The 23,883-nt window shown below is 44.2% G+C and overlaps 1 protein-coding gene across 8 annotated transcripts in view; it reads left to right on the plus strand.

The window, feature by feature from the left end:
• The window catches only part of LOC139563299 (plasma membrane calcium-transporting ATPase 1-like), a 168,770-nt gene that overhangs the window by 62,001 nt on the left and 82,886 nt on the right, over nucleotides 1-23,883 (plus strand). For 6 of the 8 annotated variants that reach the window (XM_071381876.1, XM_071381930.1, XM_071381866.1 and 3 more), the window contains 6 exons: nucleotides 11,950-12,147; nucleotides 12,356-12,613; nucleotides 13,056-13,181; nucleotides 17,597-17,722; nucleotides 19,776-19,811; nucleotides 22,659-22,841. In XM_071381876.1, the coding sequence (XP_071237977.1) occupies nucleotides 11,950-12,147; nucleotides 12,356-12,613; nucleotides 13,056-13,181; nucleotides 17,597-17,722; nucleotides 19,776-19,811; nucleotides 22,659-22,841 (927 nt within the window). The remainder of the gene's footprint in view (nucleotides 1-11,949; nucleotides 12,148-12,355; nucleotides 12,614-13,055; nucleotides 13,182-17,596; nucleotides 17,723-19,775; nucleotides 19,812-22,658; nucleotides 22,842-23,883) is intronic. The other 2 variants (XM_071381916.1, XM_071381921.1) reach the window with 1 other exon arrangement.

The following is a 23,883-nucleotide window of genomic DNA, read 5'->3' on the forward strand; positions in this document are numbered from 1 at the left end:
GGCAAACTTTCAAGACTGTCTTAATGTAATCTATCAGATGTATTGTCGACTAGAGACAGGCAACCTCAAAAAGCAACTGTTTCCGTCTCTTTCCCTGTCCTTCCACAGCTAATCGCTCAACACTAAGAGGGAGGGAAGTGAGGGAGAAGGAGCGGGGAGATGTTGTGAGGAGAATAAAGGTCACAGAATGATGGAGAGTGAATGATAGAGAAGTGGGGGCAGGGCGAATGAATGAGGGATGTAAAGGGAGATGGAGCAAGGGAAGATTGAGAGAAGGAAGGAGAGATATACAGGAGCAGGCTTCACAGGCCAGTTGGCACGGAGGGCACTTTTATCAGAACCCAGGAAGGGAGAGAGGGTGTGTGTAATGGCTGACTTATGGATGGAAGAACCCAAGTATTGCTTCAGCAGGAAGGTAGAAAAGGGGGGAGAGACGATGGAGGGAGGGGAAGAAGAGGTGGGTGGGTGTGACTCTCAATTGGCTAGCTGTTTAACCTGATGAGCTGCCATATGTAGAAGCACATTGAAGTCAGTGATCCGTACATAGAGAGGGGGATTGAAAGAGAAAAGGAGGAGATAAGATGGAAGGGCGTGGTCAGACTGAAGGAGAAGAGAGAGAAAGGATGCCCTTCCGCGTCATTTTTTACACAGAAGATCTCCGCTAAACAGAATCACATGGTGTATCCATCTCCTCTCTGACCGAGAACTTCAGTACAAAGTTGCCAATGTTTGCAATTGATACAACCAAGTGACGTATAAAAATATGAGTCAAATGGAAACTGAGATGACCGTTAAAAATATAAACAATAGGCTGTAGGCCTATTTTAATCATATTGAAATACGTTTCATGTTCAATCGAGTTATATTTTGCTACTTGTAGGCTAGGCTACTGGCTGTAATTTGTCTCAGTATATGGCATGATGTGCCAAATCGGCGTTTTAATGCATTTTTATCAGGTAAGCGTTAGAATAACCTGCTTCAAAATTTGCAGCCGTAGGTGGTAATATTTGTCTGGAAGCTAATCTGTCGTCAGTATTGTGAAATAATTATATTGTTAAGGTAAGATTTTAGTAAAGAATGCTGATCCTAGAGCAACCCTCCCTTTCTTTTGATCCTATCTACAGTTGAAGTCAGAAGTTTACATACACCTTAGCCTAATAAATGTTAACTCAGTTTTTCACAATTCCTGACATTTAATTCTAGTAAAAATTGCCTGTCTTAGGTCAGTTAGGATCACCACTTTATTTTAAGAATGTGAATTTTCAGAATAATAATAGAGATAATTATTTTTCAGCTTTTATTTCTTTCATCACATTCCCAGTGGGTAAGAAGTTTACATACACTCAATTCGTATTTGGTAGCATTGCCTTTAAATTGTTTAACTTGGGTCAAACGTTTCGGGTAGCCTTCCACAAGCTTCCCACAATAAGTTGGGTGAATTTTGGCCCATTCCTCCTGACAGAGCTGGTGTAACTGAGTCAGGTTTGTAGGCCTTCTTGCTCACACACGCTTTTTCAGTTCTTCCCACAAATGTTCTATCGGATTTAGGTCAGGGCTTTGTGATGGCCACTCCAATACCTTGACTTTGTTGTCCTTAAGCCATTTTGCCACGACTTTGGAAGAATGCTTGGGGTCATTGTCCATTTGGAAGACCCATTTGCGACCAAGCTTTAACTTCCTGACTGATGTCTTGAGATGTTGCTTAAATTTATCCACATCATTTTTTGTGAAGTGCACTATTTTGTGAAGTGCACCAGTCCCTCCTGCAGCAAAGCACCCCCACAACATGATGCTGCCACCCCCGTGCTTCACGGTTGGGATGGTGTTCTTCGGCTTGCAAGCCTCCCCCTTTATCCTCCAAACATATTGATGTTCATTATGGCCAAACAGTTCTATTTTTGTTTCATCAGACCAGAGGACATTTCTCCAAAAAGTACGATCTTTGTCCCCATGTGCAGTTGCAAACCGTAGTCTGGCTTTTTTATGGCGGTTTTGGAGCAGTAGCTTCTTTCTTGCTGAGCGGCCTTTCAGGTTATGTCGATATAGGACTCGTTTTACTGTGGTAATAGATACTTTTGTACCTGTTTCCTCCAGCATCTTCACAATGTCCTTTGCTGTTGTTCTGGGATTGATTTGCACTTTTTCGTACCAAAGTATGTTCATCTTTAGGAGACAGAACGCATCTCCTTCCTGAGTGGTATGATGGCTGCGTGGTCCCATTGTGTTTATACTTGTGTACTATTGTTTGTACAGATCAACGTGGTACCTTCAGGCATTTGGAAATTGCTCCCAAGGATCAACCAGACTTGTGGAGATCTACAGTTCTTTTTCTGAGGTCTTGGCTGATTTCTTTTGATTTTCCCATGATATCAAGCAAAGAGGCGCTGAGTTTGAAGGTAGGCCTTGAAATACATCCACAGGTACACCTCCAATTGACTCAAATGATGTCAATTAGCCTATTACTACAGGAACAAGCTTCTAAAGCCATGACATCATTTTCTGGGATTTTCCAAGCTGTTTAATGGCACAGTCAACTTAGTGCATGTAAACTTCTGACCCACTGGAATTGTGATGCAGTGAATAATAAGTGAAATAATCTGTCTGTAAATAAATGTTGGAAAAATGACTTGTCATGCACAAAGTAGATGTCCTAACCGACTTGCCAAAACTATAGTTTGTTGACAAGGAATTTGTGGAGTGGCTTGAAAAATGAGATTTAATGACTCCAACCTAAGTGTATGTAAACCTCCGACTTCAACTGTATATCGACACATGCTCCAACAATGCACGTAGCGACCGTTCTCTCTGCGTGGTGTTTTGGGAAACGCATGTTAAATATTTGACCGTTGTAGGAAAGATGCATCGTTAAAACACTCCTAAGCCTAAATTCCATCGCTATCGTGAAACTGGGCCCCTGGGTATTCAACTCTTACCTTTCGAGGTTCGGAGCCTGCTGGTTCTGTTCTACCTGATAATGAATTGCACACACCTGGTGTCCCAGGTCTAAATCAGTCCCTGATTGGAGTAGAAAAATATAATAAAAAGCAGTGGAACTGGCTTCGAGGTCCAGAGTTGAGTTTGGGGGCTATAGACTACAGAGAATAATCTCGTCAACTCGATCCATTTTCCCCTTTCTGAAGGGGAAGTCTGACGTCGTCATCTTTACATTCACAGCGCATTCCTCTGCAAATCTGCTGCCACTAGCAAGTGTCAGGAGAAGGCATGTGTTCCCATAAAATGCAAAGTGAGCAAATAATAATACACATTTCAACAGAAACCCATGTAATCAGCATGTGGCCATGCTGCTTGATAAGTAGTTTGTGCTTTGATTTATGTTTTAGGCTACTCACAGAAATATGTGTTCTTCTATTCAGAGAAGTTATGTTTCATCCACAGAAATACATTATTCCACATAATACCCTGTTAGAAAATCACTAAGAGATTTGTACCCAAACTGGCAACCCAAGACTATAAAGGCTTTTGACTGCACCTATCCAGTGTATGTGACAAAGAAAACACCTATTTATTTATTTATTTATTTTAGCCTCAGACTATTTGGGCTCCCGAGTGGCTCAGCGGTCTAAGGCACTGCATCTCAATGCAAGAGGTGTCAATGCAGTCCTTGGTTTGAATCCAGGCTGCATCACATCGGCTAGTGATTGGGAGACCCATAGGGCGGCGCACAATTGGCCCATTGTCGTCCAGGTAGGCCGTCATTGTAAATAAGATTTTGTTCTTAACTGACTTGCCTAGTTAAATGAAGGGTAAATGTAAAAAATATATTTTTTTTAAAAGGCTATAAATGGTGATTTTGACTCAACCTGGCAACTTCAGACTGTAACAGTGTCGTTTTTGCCTAGCCTGACAACCCGTTGCTGTGTCATGTTTGTCTGTGTGCAGACGATGCCCCTGAAATCCCAGACACCTCATCATTCGCTTCTTCTGTTTTCCACGGCAACTTCTCCCAAATTATTCGTTGGCCCCCTCTGCGGCTGCCATCCCATAACCCCTCGACTTCACTGAACGATGGTTGTCTTGTATGTATTTTCTGTCAGGCTGCGTCAAGATGGATTTCCTTTCAGTTTTCCTCTCTCGCTTTCTCTCGCTCTCTCTTTCTTCCTTTCTTTCCATATGACTTCCTCTATACCTCTTTTTTCCTCTTCCTCTCCACCGACCCCTCCCTCCCTCCCTTCCTCCCTCCCTTCCTCCCTCTGCACCTGCTCCTGTATTACTGCCCATGGAAATAGAGGGATGAAAAAGTGACAGCAACGCTTCACATTTATCATGGTAACTGGGAGGCCAGACTAACAGAACAGGACTCTAGGCAGACAGTGTCCACAGACAATACTCTGTCACTTCTGATAGCACCCAATCTCCAGACTAGACTCAGATCCTGACAGATAGCCAACCAGAGAGCGCTTGGCAGCGGTGCTTTGTTTTGGGGCTTTTTTTCTCCTTCCTTTTCCTCATTTTATTTGTCCACAGTACATTCCTCCTCTAGCTTCACAAGCCACCGGATCTCTTGAGCTTACATGGATGTTTGCTACACGGTTATCAGTCTGGTAAGGGCTGTAAAGCAAGTATGGGTTTGCAAGCTGCAAGCCAATGTGGCGACCGGCGAATGGGCGAGTGGGTGTATGGAATCAGCTAATTGGGCAGATTTGTTGCCACTCAAGACCGTTTTGCCGTGGCTGATTGGGCTGCATGACGAGTCAATAAATCGGTGCGAATGTCTAGGTTGTATTGAGGTGCCTGGGAATCTGTATTGCTTGCGGTAGCTAACATGGCGACCAGTGCACCGGTGTTTGTATCGAGGTCCTTGCCAACCTTCCCACTGGGCAGCTTTATCACGGTGTGGCCGGCGGTAGCTGTAGCCCTGACTTTTGGAAGGATAGGAACCTAAACAAGAAATGACTGATTGATAACCATCTAGATGTCACTTTGATACGTACATGCCGTCTATTCAATGCGGAGGGCATGAACGGCAACAACACCGGGATACAGTGTCCTTCACTCCCTCTTGCCAAGCACTACTTGTCCTGCAACGTGTCAGAAGTAGCTACCTAGTGGCTAATATCAGGGTGACAGTCACAGTAAGCACACGGGCACAACACATACAAGCAACAGTACACCCATCATCAGTACTTTAAATATAAATTACCAATTGGCAGTTTTATTGAATATTTACAATTATTTGTGTAAAACTAATAGTGAAATGCAATTTAGACTCATCCTCTTCAAAACAGAAGTCCAAACTCTCGCGGTTCGATAGTTGCATTTTAAGAAACAAACAAATAGAAACGTAGGTTACATATGTAACCACGGTTATGTGAGTTATTGGATCAGTCCAATATGGCGTCATTCCACTCGGCAGGATACATTCCGAGTAAGTGTACCAGGCAGTGCTACGGCTGACCCCCTTAAATAGCTGCCGCCGCACGACTCCCACCTCATGTCCTTTTTCGAGACGCCGTAGACTCGAGGATTGGAGCGATCCAATAGCTCATATAACCGTAGTTACATACGTAACCTTCGTTATGTAGCACTATATTGGATCAAATCAAATGTTATCTGTCACATACACATGGTTAGCAGATGTTAATGCGAGTGTAGTGAAATGCTTGTGCTTCTAGTTCTGACCATGCAGTAATATCTAACAAGTAATCTAACAATTTCACAACAACTACCTTATACACACACAAGTGTAAAGGAATGAATAACATGGAACCCAAACCGGCTGCACGCGTGCGCTATCGTGCTTGCACTTGCTAGCTAATGTTAATTTGTCCTATTTAGCTAGCTTGCTGTTCAATCACCCACGTGGGTATAACCAATGAGGAGATGGCACGTGGGTGGGTGCAAGAATTGAATAACATGGATTTCAAAATGTATTTAGCGACGCGAGTCTGGTCAGCATGTAAGAATATGTACATTAAAATATATGGATGGCCGAATGGCATAGGCAAGATGCAGTAGATGGTATAGAGTACAGTATATACTGTACATATGAGATGAGTAATGTAGGATATGTAAACATTATATAAAGTGGCATTGTTTTAAAGTGGCTAGCGATACATTTATTACATCCAATTTTTATTTATTAATGTGGCTATAGTCAGTATGTTGGCAGCAGCCACTCAATGTTAGTGATGGCTGTTTAACAGTCTGATGTCCTTGAGATTGAAAAACAGCTTCTGTCTCTCGGCCCCCGCTTTGATGCACCTGTACTGACCTCGCCTTCTGGATGATAGCGGGGTGAACAGGGAGTGGCTCGGGTGGTTTTTGTCCTTGATGATCTTTTTGGCCTTCCTGTGACATCGGGTGGTGTAGGTGTCCTGGAGGGCAATATGGTATCACAATACCAGATTAATCATGAACTAGGCATGGCCAGACGAGCAAAATCTTGTAGCACTGAGCTCAGGGCAGTCATGGTTGCTGTGTCCCTCCATCCCCCTCTAAGGAAGTGGAGGCAACACCCAATACGGCCATCCTGACCTGGCCGGTCAGCCAGCGGATATGCTGTAGTAATAGTGTCCACAATCCAATGTGAGAGTCTCTGTTTCGATAGGCTCTTCCCCAGGACTCTCTGACCATAACATACGAACAGCTGATCCGACTGTCGTATTGTCTTAGTCCGTGTAACGTAAGTGTCAAGTGCCTTCACCGGGCACAGGAAACTTGGGTAAAAACCCAGCCCACTTGCAGCCATGGAAGGTGCGTATGCGGATAAATGCGAGGGCCGGTTCACATGTCTGTCAGACAGGACCTTTGACATGAGAGGGGCTAGGCCGGAGGATAACACTCCACTTGTCTGCACCCATTCGGAAACATTCAGCGCTCACTGAAAGAGCATGAAGTTCACTAAGCCTCTTAGTAGAGGTAATAGCCAACAGAAATGCCACCTTTATGGATCAGTGCTTCAAAGACGCTAACTCCAGGGGCTCAAAAGGTTGCCTAGCAAGGTGCTGACAGCACCACGTCAAGGTCTCATTTTTGCACAGAAGGGGCCTTCACTAGACACAGACGTCTAACTCCCTTCATAAACCTGGAGAGCAGTATATGGCTATCAAGAGCCGCCGGTGGCCCTTCAAGCTGACCCTGTCTAGCTTAGCTGTGATCAGGGGAAATGGTGGGAACACAAAGTGTTGTTGCTGGCCAATCGTGAGCGAGGTCATCCAAACGCAGAGGGCCTAGAACAGGATTGCCCAATCCTCTTCCTGGAGATCTACTGTCCTGTAGGTTTTCAGTCCAACCCTAATTTATAATTTCTGATTCAGATAGTTAAGATCTTGTTGTCCGACATCAACAACCAGCTGGGACAATGAATGCAAACAGGTCCACCTGCCCTCTCCCAAACCTTTCCCACAGCTCTAACACCAACTGAGGGTGTAGACTCCAGTCCTCCTTCAGCAGGCCATTTCTCGGAAGCATGTTCGCTACCCGGTTCAAGACCCAGTGGATGTGCGTTAACCGGGGTCTAAGCCCACAGCAAGAACTCGCAAGCCATTTTGTGGAGGTGCTGTGATCTCAGTCCGCCATGGTGATTGATATACGCCACTACCGCGTTGTTGTCTGATCTGACCAGGACATGCTTCCCTTCCATGCTTCTCTTGCAGGAACTGTTGGAGTGCCAGGCGAACTGCCCTGAGCTACAGCACATTGATGTGCTTGCCACTCCATGGGGGGCTCCAGTGTCCGCTCGCTGTCATTCCTCTGAACACTGCCCCCCAACCCGCTAGCGAGACATCAGTGCACACTAGCTCACTGCGGTGGACTCTGTTCAGTATCACTCCCTCCAACAGGAAGGAGTGAGAGTGCCATTTCAACAGAGTCCTCACATGCATTTGTCACGATAGCTGACAATGTCTGTGTCGTCTCTGGTGTAGATGGTGAGAGTTGATCAGATAGGAAGAGAGAACCTTTGTGTGAGTAGTGACATTAAGATAGCTTTATTTGAAACCACCGGTGTATTCATGCTTGTGTCATTAGCTTGCTGTGCCATTAACAGCTTGTTAAATGAATGTATTCATATTTTGGTTGTTGTTTTCCGTTCAAGATAGATCATTTAACCATGAAGGAGTTGCAATGCAGTTCTTTGCCTTATCAGTGGGCATGCATCTGGAAGGCTGTGTGAGTATAGTAGGCCTAAGCTTTCTGAAACTATCCAAACCGTATGCAAATGGTCTATTATAATCACGTAGTATTTATTATTGAACTGTGTGTTTATTTGACATGAATAGCTATTTCTATAGTTACTAGAAAGTCATGGAGAATCCTCAAACATATCCATTATATACGATGGGTATAATGTTTCCTATGAAATTTGATATGTTATTAAATCGTGTAAATATACCACTGTTGTTCAAATGACCGTTCAAGTCTGACAAATGTCCCATGGTAGACATTGTCGTGTCTTTACTATCCTTAAATGTGAAGACTGTAATTTGATCAAATCAATTCTCTGTGTAGTTATTGTTACGCAATTAAACTAATCGTGTAAACTTTAATTAACTAGGAAGTCGGAGCACCACGGGATTTTTGTTTTGTCTCTATTTCCCGAATCGACTCTTCAGATATTTTCATATCTTATCAATTAGTCTTCCATTCATGATTATTAATTGTTACCTTCTATCAGTCTCATCTGAAGGTCGTAAGATTCTTGGTTATCTGCAGGAACCCTAGCATTAATTATGAATCAGCAATATACAAATTGGCTTAATTATTTATTTACTAACTAACTAAATAATCACAGAAATACATAAAAACAAACAGTAGATATTTGTTACTAACAATTATGGAAAAGTCCCTAGTGGGCTAAGCCGATATGACAGCTTGGTAGACAAAGGGAAAGGGGTGGGACTGAGAGAGCGGGAAAGACAAATGGATTCATTACACAGTCTATAATTTTATTCATTGAAATGCTAATCCTTTGCCTATGAATGGCTGCTCATTCGAAAAGAAATTGCAATTTATATTTACGCCCGTATGTCGTTGTTGTCTTCTGTTGGAATCCTCGATCATCCTGTAGGCTTCATCAGAGTCTCTGATTAACTTTCATTGAAGTCACAAAGTCTTTCGTGGTTGTAGATGTTTAGAATGGATACTTCAGAGTACCATTCAGAAATGTTCTCATGGAATCGTTGCTTCGGCGGTTGTCGGTATTCTCGTACTAGGTTTATGTAATTTCTAGCCGCAGTCTAGTAATTTGTGTCGTCTAGAATTTCTCACTCCTTCTGTAGTGAGTCGATAGTCTCAGAGTTTGACCGTTTCCAGCCATGTAGCCAATGCTCCACGTGGGATGGTTTTCTAGTCTTATCGTTTGTAGGGGTCTTAACCATTCGTAACCACAGCTCACGCTGGGGTTTGCTTAGTCTGACGTGAATTGGGTCACGGGGGCTTTATACTGGGGAAGAGAAGGGCGTGTTTCATCCCTCTCCAACCAATGTCTGTTCACATGGGCGTGGCCCCTGGATGAGCATCAATTACTTATGAAAACAATTCTCTCATTTAGAAGGCTAAAATGACATTTTATCTTTTCACAAATAGTTTCATATTTAAACATTTAAATTGCACAACAATTCCATTTTAATCTGATAACTAGAATGAATAGACTTTCCAAGATACAATGTATGTCGTCCTATCATCAGATATAATGTCCCAGACAACTGATCTGACATCATATTCTTTATGTACCAACGAACACTTTCAACTGGTTGGATTACAGAAATATTGTTCCATTCTCCAACCTTTTTATGTTACTGTATTGCAAAGTCTCTCTCTGTGGTAACAAAGGATTTATTGCAAAGTCCATTCTATAGAGTGGAGAGGGAGAGTTTCGGTATTCATGGGGGGGTCATAAACTGCTGAGGGGAAGAGAGAGAAAAGGTGTTTTCTGACCCTCACCCAAAGGGGCAAAGTCATGACGACATCTTATTCTAGCCCATCTTCTCTTTAGAGGACCTCAGCTGTCCACTTTCTAGGCTGAACAAGTAGCATCGACGGAGGAGGGCATGGAAAACAATCGCTGTCATCAAACCTAATGTTTGCTTCTTGTACAGTTCTAATATCTTCTACAATAACCGTAAATTGTGTATATTCCATTTATGACCTTTGTATTATGCTACTAGATGTAAGTAATTTAGAGTTCTGGCATCTGTCGTGGAGGGCTGTGACTCTGTTTACTGTATTTTGCTTATCCAGCTCCTTCTCACATTTATCCGGTTAGCATAGCTAACTACAGTTCTGCATATCAGCATTCAACCTATTGTAATACATCAGCATGTTAGCTGTCTTTAGTTGTGGATCTACTCACCAGTCATGCACTACCATAACTAGCCATGTCAATACTAAATGTATTCTGAACTTATTGATCTTGTATAACTGTTAGTGTGCTGTACTCTCTATGTATCCTATACACCTCACCAGTTACACACTCCGGTTATCCATAGCTAGCCACATATCTCAGTATCGGATCTATTTGAATACACCTTGAACTACATGAGGGAGATTGATACAACAAGGACATAGTGTAAAGCTGCTGATTGAAAGATTGGACGAAGCAGGGAGAGTGGTTAAATCCTGGACCAATGTGGGAATGACTAGAGCATAATTGATTCACTGTCTGATCCTGCTGACATTCAATCCCAGAGGACAGGAAACAGTCATGACAGCTACATCCCGAATGACACCCTATGGGCCCTGGTCAAAAGTAGTGCACTTCATAGGGAGTAGCTTGCCATTTTGGGAGCACCCAATGAGTTCAACACCCTTGTGATCATTTCAAACGCCTCATGGGTTCTCATTGACTGACCTCTTTTTGTATTTTTTTTTTTGTATTTTTTTTTATTGCAGTTTTCTAGGTTTATTTGCAACAATTATGAATCATAAGATTTCCATGAGGTGATATCTTACTCAGAATGTATGAAATATATTTTTGTCTTAATAGGACAATACCAGATGATCTAGCGGTTTGATTGATGAAAAAATTTACAAAAGGGATATTATTGTTTGTCGGACCGATGTGTGGTTTTGTCCAACTGAAATGCAAAGTCTTTGGCAGTGGTTGTCTAGCAGCTTGTGACAACAGCGGGAGGCTGACATGGGGTGTGGATGGGTGTGTTTGAACTGTCATCTACTTGGTTCTGTTTGGTATGGCAACAGCCATTGTTGTCATGTTTATCCTCAGATAAAGAAAGGGTGATGTAGACGTTTCACTACAAAAGTAATTTTAGACATTTGTACCGAGGCTTATACAGCAACCTATAGACAGTGGTTGGAAAAAGTACCCAATTGTCATACTTGAGTAAAAGTCAAGATGCCTTAATAGAAAATTACTCAAGTAAAAGTAAAATACTACTTGATTAAAATTCTAAAAGTATTTGGTTTTAAATATACTTAAGTATCAAAAGTATTAATAATTTCAAATTCCTTATATTAAGCAAACCAGATGGTAAAATTTTCTTTTTTCTTTTATTTACGGTTAGCCAGGGGCACACCTACACTCAGACATCATTTACAAACAATGCATTTGTGTTTAGTGAGTCACCCAGATAAGAGGCAGTAGAGATGACCAGGGATGTTCTCTTGAGAAGAGTGTGAATTGGACCATTTTCCTGTCCTGCTTAGCATTCAAAATGTAACGAGTACCTTTGGGTGTCAGGGAGAATGGATGGAGTAAAAAGTACATTATTTACTTTAGGAATGTAGTAAAGTAAAAGTTGAAAGTATTTTCACTTAAGTACTTTACACCACTTCCTATTGAATACCCTAAAGACTTCTAACCCTGACAGGTTGGAATATGTTTTCATACCTTTATAGTGAGTGTATATATTCAACATCTATTGTTTTGATCTCGTTATATGCATTTCTGTGATAACTGGTCACTCTATTAACTGTCTCTTCTCCTTCCTCCTCCTTTTCTTCCCTCTCCTCCTCCTCCCTTTCTCTCAGGTCTGTCTGGTAACCCAGTGGATCTGGAGAAGCGCCACGCGGCATTTGGGAAGAACTTCATCCCTCCTAAAAAACCGAAGTCCTTCCTGGCGCTGGTGTGGGAGGCCCTACAGGATGTTACTCTCATCATCCTGGAGATTGCTGCCGTAATCTCCCTGGGCCTGTCCTTCTACCACCCCCCTGGGGGAGATAGCGAGCGTGAGTAGTACACCCTAACCCGGGGCAGTTAGGACAGGTGGGAGAATGAAGAGTGTTTTTGGGAGTTTGTTAAAGTTTTGGTCCTGTATTATTCACTTGGTCATGTTTTGTTCCTGTTCTATTGACCTGGTCGGGTGTCGGTTCTGTTTCATTGACCTGGTGGTGTTTTGGTCTGTTATTAAACATGGTTGTGTTCTGGTTTACCCAGTGTGTGGTGAGACAGCGTCGGGAGTGGAGGATGAGGGGGAGGCGCAGGCGGGCTGGATCGAGGGCGCCGCCATCTTGTTCTCCGTGGCAATCGTTGTCTTGGTGACAGCATTTAACGACTGGAGCAAGGAGAAGCAGTTCCGCGGGCTGCAGAACCGCATCGAGCAGGAGCAGAAGTTCACCGTCATCCGCAAAGGCCAGGTCATCCAGATCCCCGTGTCCGAACTGGTGACGGGAGACATCGCCCAGATCAAATATGGTAAGACATGGTTAATTTAAAACGCATTAAAACATGGTTAAATTAAAACGCGGTAAAACAAGGTTCAGATAAAACAAGGTAAGACATCACCCAGATCAAATATGGTGAGACAGGGTTCCGTTAAAACGCGGTGAAACAGGGTTCCGTTAAAACGCGGTGAGACAGGGTTCCGTTAAAACGCGGTGAGACAGGGTTCCGTTAAAACGCGGTGAGACAGGGTTCCGTTAAAACGCGGTGAAACAGGGTTCCGTTAACGCGGTGAGACAGGTTTCCTTTAAAACGCGGTGAGAGATATAGTTTGAATTCAACATTCTGTAATATTCCACAGACAGGATACAGTGAACCAATATAATGAGTTAACACATTGACCAAATGCACCAAGGTAGGGTATATGATGAGATGTTGTATATCGCAGTCATATAACTGTGTAACTGTTTCCTAGGTGACCTGCTGCCAGCTGATGGTATCCTGATCCAGGGCAACGACCTGAAGATCGATGAGAGCTCACTGACCGGCGAATCAGACCAAGTCAGGAAGTCACTGGAGAAGGACCCCATGCTGCTGTCCGGTGAGAGCGCCTGTTAATAATATCACTATTATCAGACATTTAATATCCCAGTCAAATCAAATTGTATTTGTCACATGCGCCGAATACAAAAGGTGTAGACCTTACAGTGAAACGCTTAGAAAATACCCCCCAAATTAAGTAAGAGATAAGAATAACAAACAGTTAAAGAGCAGCTGTAAATAAAAAGTGTTGCTACATACAGGGGGTTCTGGTACAGAGTCAATGTGCGGAGGCACCGGTGTCGAGGTAATTGAGGTAATATGTATATCTAGGTAGAGTTGTCAAAGTGACTATGCATAGATAATAACAGAGTAGCAGCAGCATATAAGAGGAGGAGGGGGCGGGGGGGGGCAATGCAAATAGTCTGGGTAGCCATTTGATTAGCTGTTCGGGAGTCTTATGGCTTGGGGGTAGAAGCTGTTTAGAAGCCTCTTGGACCAAGACATGGCACTCTGGTACTGCATGCCGTGCGGTAGCAGAGAGAACAGTTTATGACTAGGGTGCCTGGAGTTTTTGACAATTTTTAGGGCCTTCCTCTGACACCACCTGGTATTGAGGTCCTGGATGGCAGGAAGCTTGGTCCTTGTGATGTACTGGGCCGTACGCACTACCCTCTGTAGTGCCTTGTGGTCGGAGGCCGAGCACTTACTATATCAAGCATTGATGCAACCTGTTAGGATGCTCTCGATGGTGCAGCTGTAAAACCTTTTGAGGATCTGAGGACCCATGTCAAATCTTTTCAGTCCCCTGAGGGGGAATAGGTTTTGTCATGCCCTCTTCATGACTGTCTTGGTGTACCATGTTGGTAATGTGAACGCCAAGGAACTTGAAGCTCTCAACCTGCTCCACTACAGCCCCAACGATGAGAATAGGAGCATGCTCGGTCCTCCTTTTCCTGTAGTTCACAATTATCACCTTTGTCTTGATCACATTGAGGGAGAGGTTGTTGTTGTTGCACCACACAGTCAGGTCTCTGACCACCCTATAGGTTGTCTCATCGTTGTCAGTGATCAGGCCTACCACTGTTGTATCATCAGCACATTAAATGATAGTGTTGGAGTCGTGCCTGGCCGTGCAGTCATGAGTGAACAGGGAGTACGGGAGGGGACTGAGCACACACCCCTGAGGGGCCCCCCGTGTTGAGGATCAGCGTGGCAGATGTGTTGTAACCTACCCTTACCACCTGGGGGCGGCACGTCAGGAAGTCCAGGATCAAATTGCAGAGGGAGGTGTTTGGTCCTTAGCTTAGTGATGAGTTTTGACGGCACTATGGTGTTGAACGCTGAGCTGTAGTCAATGAATAGCATTCTCACGTACAGTGGGGAGAACAAGTATTTGATACACTGCTGATTTTGCATATTTTCCTACTTACAAAGCATGTAGAGGTCTGTAATTTTTATCATAGGTACACTTCAACTGTGAGAGACGGAATCTAAAACAAAAATCCAGAAAATCACATTGTATGATTTTTAAGTAATTAATTAGCATTTTATTGCATGACATAAGTATTTGATACATCAGAAAAGCAGAACTTAATATTTGGTACAGAATCCTTTGTTTGCAATTACAGAGATCATACGTTTCCTGTAGTTCTTGACCAGGTTTGCACACACTGCAGCAGGGATTTTGGCCCACTCCTCCATACAGACCTTCTCCAGATCCTTCAGGTTTCGGGGCTGTCGCTGGGCAATACGGACTTTCAGCTCCCTCCAAAGATTTTCTATTGGGTTCAGGTCTGGAGACTGGCTAGGCCACTCCAGGACCTTGAGATACTTCTTACGGAGCCACTCCTTAGTTGCCCTGGCTGTGTGTTTCGGGTCGTTGTCATGCTGGAAGACCCAGCCACGACCCATCATCAATGCTCTTACTGAGGGAAGGAGGTTGTTGGCTAAGATCTCGCAATACATGGCCCCATCCATCCTCCCCTCAATACGGTGCAGTCGTCCTGTCCCCTTTGCAGAAAAGCATCCCCAAAGAATTATGTTTCCACCTCCATGCTTCACGGTTGGGATGGTGTTCTTGGGGTTGTACTCATCCTTCTTCTTCCTCCAAACACGGCGAGTGGAGTTTAGACCAAAAAGCTCTATTTTTGAATCATCAGACCACATGACCTTCTCCCATTCCTCCTCTGGATCATCCAGATGGTCATTGGCAAACTTCAGACGGGCCTGGACATGCGCCTGCTTGAGCAGGGGGACCTTGCGTGCGCTGCAGGATTTTAATCCATGACGGCGTAGTGTGTTACTAATGGTTTTCTTTGAGACTGTGGTCCCAGCTCTCTTCAGGTCATTGACCAGGTCCTGCCGTGTAGTTCTGGGCTGATCCCTCACCTTCCTCATGATCATTGATGCCCCACGAGGTGAGATCTTGCATGGAGCCCCAGACCGAGGGTGATTGACCATCATCTTGAACTTCTTCTATTTTCTTCTATTTTCTAATAATTGCGCCAACAGTTGTTTCCTTCTCACCAAGCTGCTTGCCTATTGTCCTGTAGCCCATCCCAGCCTTGTGCAGGTCTACAATTTTATCCCTGTCCTTACACAGCTCTCTGGTCTTGGCTATTGTGGAGAGGTTGGAATCTGTTTGATTGAGTGTGTGGACAGGTGTCTTTTATACAGGTAACGAGTTCAAACAGGTGCAGTTAATACAGGTAATGAGTGGAGAACAGGAGGGCTTCTTTAAGAAAAACTAACAGGTCTGTGAGAGCCGGAATTCTTACTGGTTGGTAGGTGATCAAATACTTATGTCATGCAATAAAATGCAAATTAATTATTTAAAAATCATACAATGTGATTTTCTGGATTTTTGTTTTAGATTCCGTCTCTCACAGTTGAAGTGTACCTATGATAAAAATGACAGACCTCTACATGCTTTGTAAGTAGGAAAACCTGCAAAATCGGCAGTGTATCAAATACTTGTTCTCCCCACTGTAGGTGTTCCTTTTGTCCAGGTGTGAAAGGGCAGTGTGGAGTGCAATAGAGATTGCATCATCTGTGGATCTGTTGGTGCAGAATGCAAGTTGGAGTGGGTCTAGGGTTTCTGGGATAATGGTGTTGATGTGATCCATGACCAGCCCTTCAAAGCATTTCATGGCTACAGACGTGAGTGCTACGGGTCTGTAGTCATTTAATCAGGTTACCTTGGTGTTCTTGGGCACAGGTACTATGGTGGTCTGCTTGAAACATGTTGGTATTACAGACTCAGACAGGGAGAGGTTGAAAATGTCAGTGAAGACACTTGCCAGTGTGTCGCGCATGCTCGGGGTACACGTCCTGGTAATCCGTCTGCGGCCTTGTGAATGTTGACCTGTTTAAAGGTCTTACTCACATCGGCTGCGGAGAGCGTGATCACACTGTCGTCGGAACAACTGATGCTGTCATGCATGTTTCAGTGTTACTTGCCTCTATTTAGCTCGTCTGGTAGGCTTGTGTCACTGGGCAGCTCTTGGCTGTGCTTCCCTTTCTAGTCTGTAATAGTTCGCAAGCCCTGCAACATCCGACGAGTGTCGGAGCTGGTGTAGTATGATTCGATCTTGGTCCTGTATTGACACTTTGCTTGTTTGATGGTTCGTCTGAGGGCATAGTGGGATTTCTTATAAGCTTCAGGGTTAGAGTCCCACTCCTTGAAAGTGGCAGCTCTACCCTTTAGATCAGTGCGAATGTTGCCTGTAATCCATGGCTTCTGGTCGGGGTAGAAATGTACAGTCACTGTGGGGACGACGTCCTCGATGCACTTATTGATAAAGCCAGTGACTGATGTAGTGTACTCCTCATTGCCATCGGAAGAATCCCGGGAACATATTCCAGTCAGGAACTTTGTCTTTAAAAAGGGTCATATGCAGTTGCTACATCCATTTTGCCCCTTTAAAGATAGAATCCGCAATTCAAACTATCAAAGCTTTCATCCCGCTTCTGTTTTTGTAAAAAGCTGTGGGATGGGCCTACTTTTTTTTTTACCACTCTCAAATTCATAGACAGAGCTATGGATGCAAGCACTGAGCATCCATGATATACCAATTTATAGTTTTAAGCATATTTTTATGCTATGCAAAGTGTGTTTACATTTACGTTGTTTACAAACATTGTTTTAGACCAATCTTATACTTTGTGTTCTGATGGGGTACGACAGTTGAAATAAGCCCATGAGGCATTTACGTATAAGTTATAGTCTTCAGGAATCAATGGGTATATATCACTCATTTATAAGTCCAAAAATTGGTGTAGCAACTAAGGATTCTAGCTTTAATGATAACATAAAGCGTGTGATGTAGTATATGGAGACTGAAAATGGAGGACACAATGGAGTAACATACAGTACAGTCATTCATACATACAGTATACTGTAGCACAGTCATGACCTTTCTGTTTATGTACTAGTATTCTCTCTCTTTCTCTTTCCTTCCCTCCCTCCTCCAGGCACCCATGTGATGGAGGGATCAGGCAGAATGGTGGTGTCTGCGGTGGGTCTCAACTCCCAGACTGGAATCATCTTCACTCTGCTGGGGGCGGGAGACAGCGACGAGGAAAAGAAGATCAAGAAAGGTGAGAGATAAACAGGGAACAATTGGCAAACGCATGTCGCCATGGTCACAGTTCACAGAGAGTCAGTGACTTGCTTTTTACAAGCGGTCTCCTTTCTTTGTTTCTTTCTGCCGAGCTCTCTCGGTCTTTCTACGCGAGTTCTCTGTTTGCTGGATCCCTGAGGTAAGATTCTGGTGGGAGGTTGAGTAACCATACTGTCTGTTGAACTCGAGAATGTTGTGAAGAAGAATGGGACGGCCATGATAGACACTGTACTATGGAGGCCAGAGGTTCCATTCTGAATGCTCAGTTTCATTGACTTCGCTGTCCTATCCTTATTTTGTCGAATCCTTGGTGTTAGATTTCACATCCAAGCCAATGCCCTTTCCAGACCACTCCTTCCCCGAAGTGGTTCTGTTCATGGGTGGTCATTTTATGTCCATACCACAGACTTACTGTCAGAGAAAAAAAGAAGAAGACTTTCATTCTCCACTCCTTCATCCCTCCCTCCCTTTCGTATCTGTTCTAACTACACTGGAACGCCATTGTCAGAACCCTCTACTTAACCTACTAGATCTATGACATCACAGGCGCTGAAGTGAGAAGCGCTAAAGCGGTGACACCGCTGTATGTGTTCAACGTCCGTCATGCATCTACCTCTCGAAGGACTTGATGTGGTGAAGCTCGTGGATAGATATGATCACGTTAAACAACAGAGGCCTCCCAATACATTTGATCTGTGTATCTATCAATATGGTCTGTAATAAGCGCGTGTGCCGTACTAAAACTCTGCTACGTCTCCTTTTCTGTTTGGTAAGAGTTTTTTGCTCAGATTTCAGTTCTTCAGGCTTTCATTCTAAAGGGGCTGAATGTGCCTGCTCGGAGGAGGGAGCTGCAAGGCGACAACTCATTCCAATTGGCATCTCATGTCATCACAGAATTAGACTGTGATTTCAATTGTTCACGAAATCGCAGAGCGCCACCATCATGATCTTAATGTTATGGGTTTATAAGAAAGTAGATCAGAGCAAGTACAGGCTAGATACACACACACACACACACACACACACACACACACACACACACACACACACACACACACACACACACTGGCTGCAACACAGGCACACACACACACTGGCTGCAACACAGGCACACACACTAGATGTTGAAATGGCTGTCTTCCTCTGAGACAGGTGTGTACAGCGAGAATGGAAACAGAAAGAGGGCTGTGTCACCTCCACACACAAACTCACCTCCCATGCGTTCACTCATGCACACACACTTCCCCTTCATGCTCGCACACACACACACACACACACACACACACACACACACACACACACACACACACACACACAAAGACAGTCAAACACGTATATGCACACACACACACACACGCACAAAGACAGTCAAACACGTATACACACACACACACACACACACACACACAAAGACAGTCAAACACACACACACACACACACACACACAGACACCTCTGCCAGAGACACATACTGATACAGTTACTCATAGAGTAGGTAACCCTAACCCTAACTTATCTCCACATACACCCCCCTTTCAGGGCTACACACATCTTGAACTGACACATTCTTCACCACCACTCTCAGGCAGAAGGAGAAAAACCTGCGGCAGTGCAGCCTCTTCGTCTGTCTGACATCAATCTGAAATGACTGCTTCCCTGAATGTCAAGACAGGGGCATGAGTGAATGGACGGGATGTGTGTGTGTGTGTGTGCGTATGTCTGTGTGCGTGTATGTGCATGTGTTTTTATAAACTTACTGCCGTTAGTCACACATGTATTGATCGAAACAGACAAGAGCCCAGTGTAACCAGTCATCAGTAACCGACCTGCTGTCTATGGGTGGATGCTCTATTTTATACTCTACAGCCTTAAACCAACTAGTGCTCTCTCTCCTCTGATGGCCCCTTCCAGCCCCCAACACACGTGAATTTCTATTGTTTTGATCTTCTGTTCTGTTTGGCTTTATGATTTTTTAATTTCCTTTTAAGCCATGTTGTCAGCATTCCGCACTCTCTCTCTCTGTCTGAACAGGTAAAAAACAAGGACCCCCCGAAAATCGCAACAAAGGTAACCCCTCCATCCCTCCCTCCCCCCTCCATTCAGCAGCAGTCTGGGAGTCTCGTGTCCGTCTCACTCTGTCTCTCTCACTCTCGCTTCCCTCCACCTGCTGAAAAGGGGAGGTTCTTCTCGTCTCGCTTTACCTGTGGAAGGATGCAACTCTCACCTGCCACTGGCACACAGAGAGAAGTGGGGTAGGCCGTCAATGCCACCGTAGCAGACCCAATCAATCACTAAGCTAGCTAGGGTTAGCATTCAGCATTACCGTTATTGACTACAGTTATATCATTCGGAGCTATTTAACTCCAGTAGATGTTTAACCCTTATAGAGCTAAATGGGTTTAGCTTTATCTCGCTCACAGAGCTGCAAACGGGTTAGTTCTATAAGTTTCACCATCCTCACATGCTATGTTGAGATTGAAAAGATACATTCCACATATATTTTCATCTCAACAAGACTGACCTGGTTAAATAAAGGTTTAATTAAAATTTAAAAAAATTAAATGTGTGCGTGTGTCAGATGTGGAGAGGTCAGATACATTCAAAAAAGGACCCAGGTGTTGAAGCTCTTCCAGCTTTCCTGGCCTGGACGGGTCCACCCTCCCACCCTCCATGTGGCGTGTCATTCAGAACTCATCCAAGCTTTGTCCCTCCCCCCCGCCTCCCCTTCACACACCCGACCGTCCCCCAGCCTCCTAGGGCCTGAGCATCTGCTACTTACACCTCCCCAGCCCTCCTGCCCTCTCTTTCCCCTCGCCCTTGGACTTTAGCACTAGTGAACAGATTCTCTCCTTTCTAGCATGGAGAAATATTGCTGGAGCAGGAGAAGATTAAATTATTTGGGACATGTCAACCTGACCTGCATTCACTTCACAACATATCATATTCTGAAAATACTTATTTTGAATTGTAGTGAACCCAGTGTAGCTTTATGGACGCCAAGTCATCTCTGGCTCTTGAGAGGTAATGGAATGGGAGTTGTAGGACCCCTGATACCATGCAGGATCTGTGAATTTGGTAATAGTGATTGGGTTTAGTGTAACAGAGAAGGGATCTTAACAGAATTATAATAGAATAGTAGAATATCTAACACTAGTCTCTAGGGGTTAAGGAGAGAGCATTAGCTCTGGGAAGTGGCTCAGTGTGGGAATTGCACCCTGACAGTATCAATTGGCTGTGGATTGTTGTCTGTTCTGTTTCTCTATTGTTTCTTTTTTCTTTAATTTCTCTCACTGTTGCCTCTTTCCAGGATGTTGCTCAGGACCTCATGCTGTCTCGTACTCTCTTATCACTGTTTACCTCTCTCTCTGTCTCTCTTTCTCTCTCTCTTTCGCAAAAAAAAACCTACCTCTGGAGATTTGCAGCCTCCTCTTCTACCTCTTATCCTCCTTCTCTCTTTGTGGTGGTTGTAACGCTCTGCTTGGTTTTTTGGGGGTATCTTTTTGCAGTTTGTCGGTTTCTTTGTTTGTTGACATGTTTTTTTTTTTCGTGACACACACTCGCCCCCCTTCTTCGTCGTGGTGCGTGGTCCGTGCTGCGTTTGTAAGTGCTGTGCGTGAGTCAGTCCGTCCGTCTGCCAGTCCAGTCAGTGTGTGGCTGTGTTTATTCTGGTCTGTTCTAATGGGTTTTGTGTTGAGACTGGTGGCCTGTTCTGCTCAGTGCAGGGGGACTCATGTAAAGTCATATTATCAAGGCAAAAACAACACAAGTAGACGGTACAAAATGATCCTGCTAGATTGTGAATGTACTGCTTTTGTGTGAACTGACTATTGTTGCATGTGCCACAAATGGAATCCAAAAGAATGCATAAGGCACTGATTACCATAGAATACTGATATCTTTATTCATCCTTTACTTTTTCACCTTTATTATATTGTGAAATAGATATAGTGACTTGTTGCAGTGCCAGGTTGTTGGCAGAATGAAGATGAAACACAGGGATCACAATGCTCCCAGAGAACAAACAGAGCAAATCTAAGCTGTTGAAGTGGTGAAATGCAAATCTCATATTTGCGTATGTAAAACACGACTGAGCTCTGTAGCAGAGAGGAAAATGTTCAGTTGACAATCCCCCGACAAGGAAGCATTGTAAAATGTACAACCTGTATCTCTTGTTCTGAATCTATTCTCTGTTTACATGAATGCTGTAAAAATGTCTCCATAGACTCTGGGACAAGTTGTAAATCGTTAAATTGCTGCTTTAAATCCGTTTTGTATCATTAAATCCTTTTATCTCAAGCATTTCCTGCTGAATTCTGTGCTATGTGTTTACTCTTTCCAATACCTTCCTTCTTTCATAATGATTCATTTCTGCATAAGAGTACTTAAACAATCAGTCGATTATTTAATTTTTTTAATACCAATTTTCCTTTAATGAAGAATACATCACATTGCTGAACTCTCCATCAAACTGACAGGTAACAACACATAATAACATCAGTGTTGATCACCTTAAGGGATTTGTTCTGGTTAAAGAGATCTAAGTGATCCGCAGCTGAGTTGTTTCAGTGGATCACTGTTCAGGACCTGAGTCTGGTGGTTTGGTGACTGACTGTGTCTCTGTCTCTCTTCCAACTGCAACTGAACCACAACCTCTCTGTGTCTCTCTGCCCTTCACCCCAACCCCTCCTTGATCCCCTTACTGTTGCTGCGCCTCTCCCCGACCCAACAAAACCTCACCACCAATCATCTTCAACCTCACATCACTATCTTAACCCCCCCAAACCTTCCCCACACCACTACTAAATGCTTCCCTCCGCTCAACCTCCCACTCCACCTCCCTCTATCCCACTTCCCTTTACCCCCTCCCTCTATCCCATCCATCCCTCTTCCCCATCCCTTTACCCTATCCAATAGCTAAGACCCAGGACGGCATTGCCCTGGAGATCCAGCCCCTGAAGAGTGACGAGGCGGTTGAGTCTGAGGAGAAGGAGCCTGAGGTGGAGGTGAAACGGGTGAAGAAGGTTCAGGTCAACAAGAAGGAGAAGTCTGTGCTGCAGGGCAAACTCACCAAACTAGCCGTGCAGATCGGGAAGGCAGGTGAGGACCGAGGCGGAGATGCACACTTACACGGACACACACACGGATGGACATAAACTGATATATGTTACATCCGTATTCTAAAATGTTTTTATTTATTTTTATCTCAATCTACACACAATACCCCATAATGACAATGCAAAAACCTTTTTTAGAAAGCCTTGTGGCTTCTTGGGTGTGACGCAGCAAGCTTGGCACACCTGTATTTGGGGAGTTTCTCCTATTCTTCTCTGCAGATCCTCTCAAGATCTGTCAGGTTGGATGGGAAGCGTCGCTGCACTGCTATTTTCAGGTCTCTCCAGAGATGTTCAATCCGGGCTCTGGCTGGGCCACTCATGAACATTCAGAGACTTGTCCTGATGCCACTCCTGCATTGTCTTGCCTGTATGCTTAGGATTCGCCCCAGTCTGAGTTCCTGAGCACTCTGGAGCAGGTGGCTTTCATCAAGGATCTCTCTGTACTTTGCTCCGTTCATCTTTCCCTCGATCCTGACTAGTTTCCTACTCCCTGCCGCTGAAAAACATCCCCACAGCATCAAATCAAATGTATTTATATAGCCCTTCTTACATCAGCTGATATCTCAAAGTGCTGTACAGAAACCCAGCCTAAAACCACAAACAGCAAGAAATGCAGGTGTAGAAGCACGGTGGCTAGGAAAAACTCCCTAGAAAGGCCCAAACCTAGGAAGAAACCTAGAGAGGAACCAGGCTATGAGGGGTGGCCAGTCCTCTTCTGGCTGTGCTGGGTGGAGATTATAACAGAACATGGCCAAGTTGTTCAAATGTTCATAAATGACCAGCATGGTCAGATAATAATAATAATAATCACAGTAGTTGTCGAGGGTGCAACAAGTCAGCACCTCAGGAGTAAATGTCAGTTGGCTTTTCATAGCCGATCATTGAGAGTATCTCTACCGCTCCTGCTATCTCTAGAGAGTTGAAAACAGCAGGTCTGGGACAGGTAGCACGTCCAGTGAACAGGTCAGGGTTCCATAGCCGCAGGCAGAACAGTTGAAACTGGAGCAGCAGCACGACCAGGTGGA

Source organism: Salvelinus alpinus, chromosome 2 (genome assembly GCF_045679555.1).
Source record: "Salvelinus alpinus chromosome 2, SLU_Salpinus.1, whole genome shotgun sequence".
Classification (NCBI taxonomy): Eukaryota; Metazoa; Chordata; class Actinopteri; order Salmoniformes; family Salmonidae; genus Salvelinus; species Salvelinus alpinus.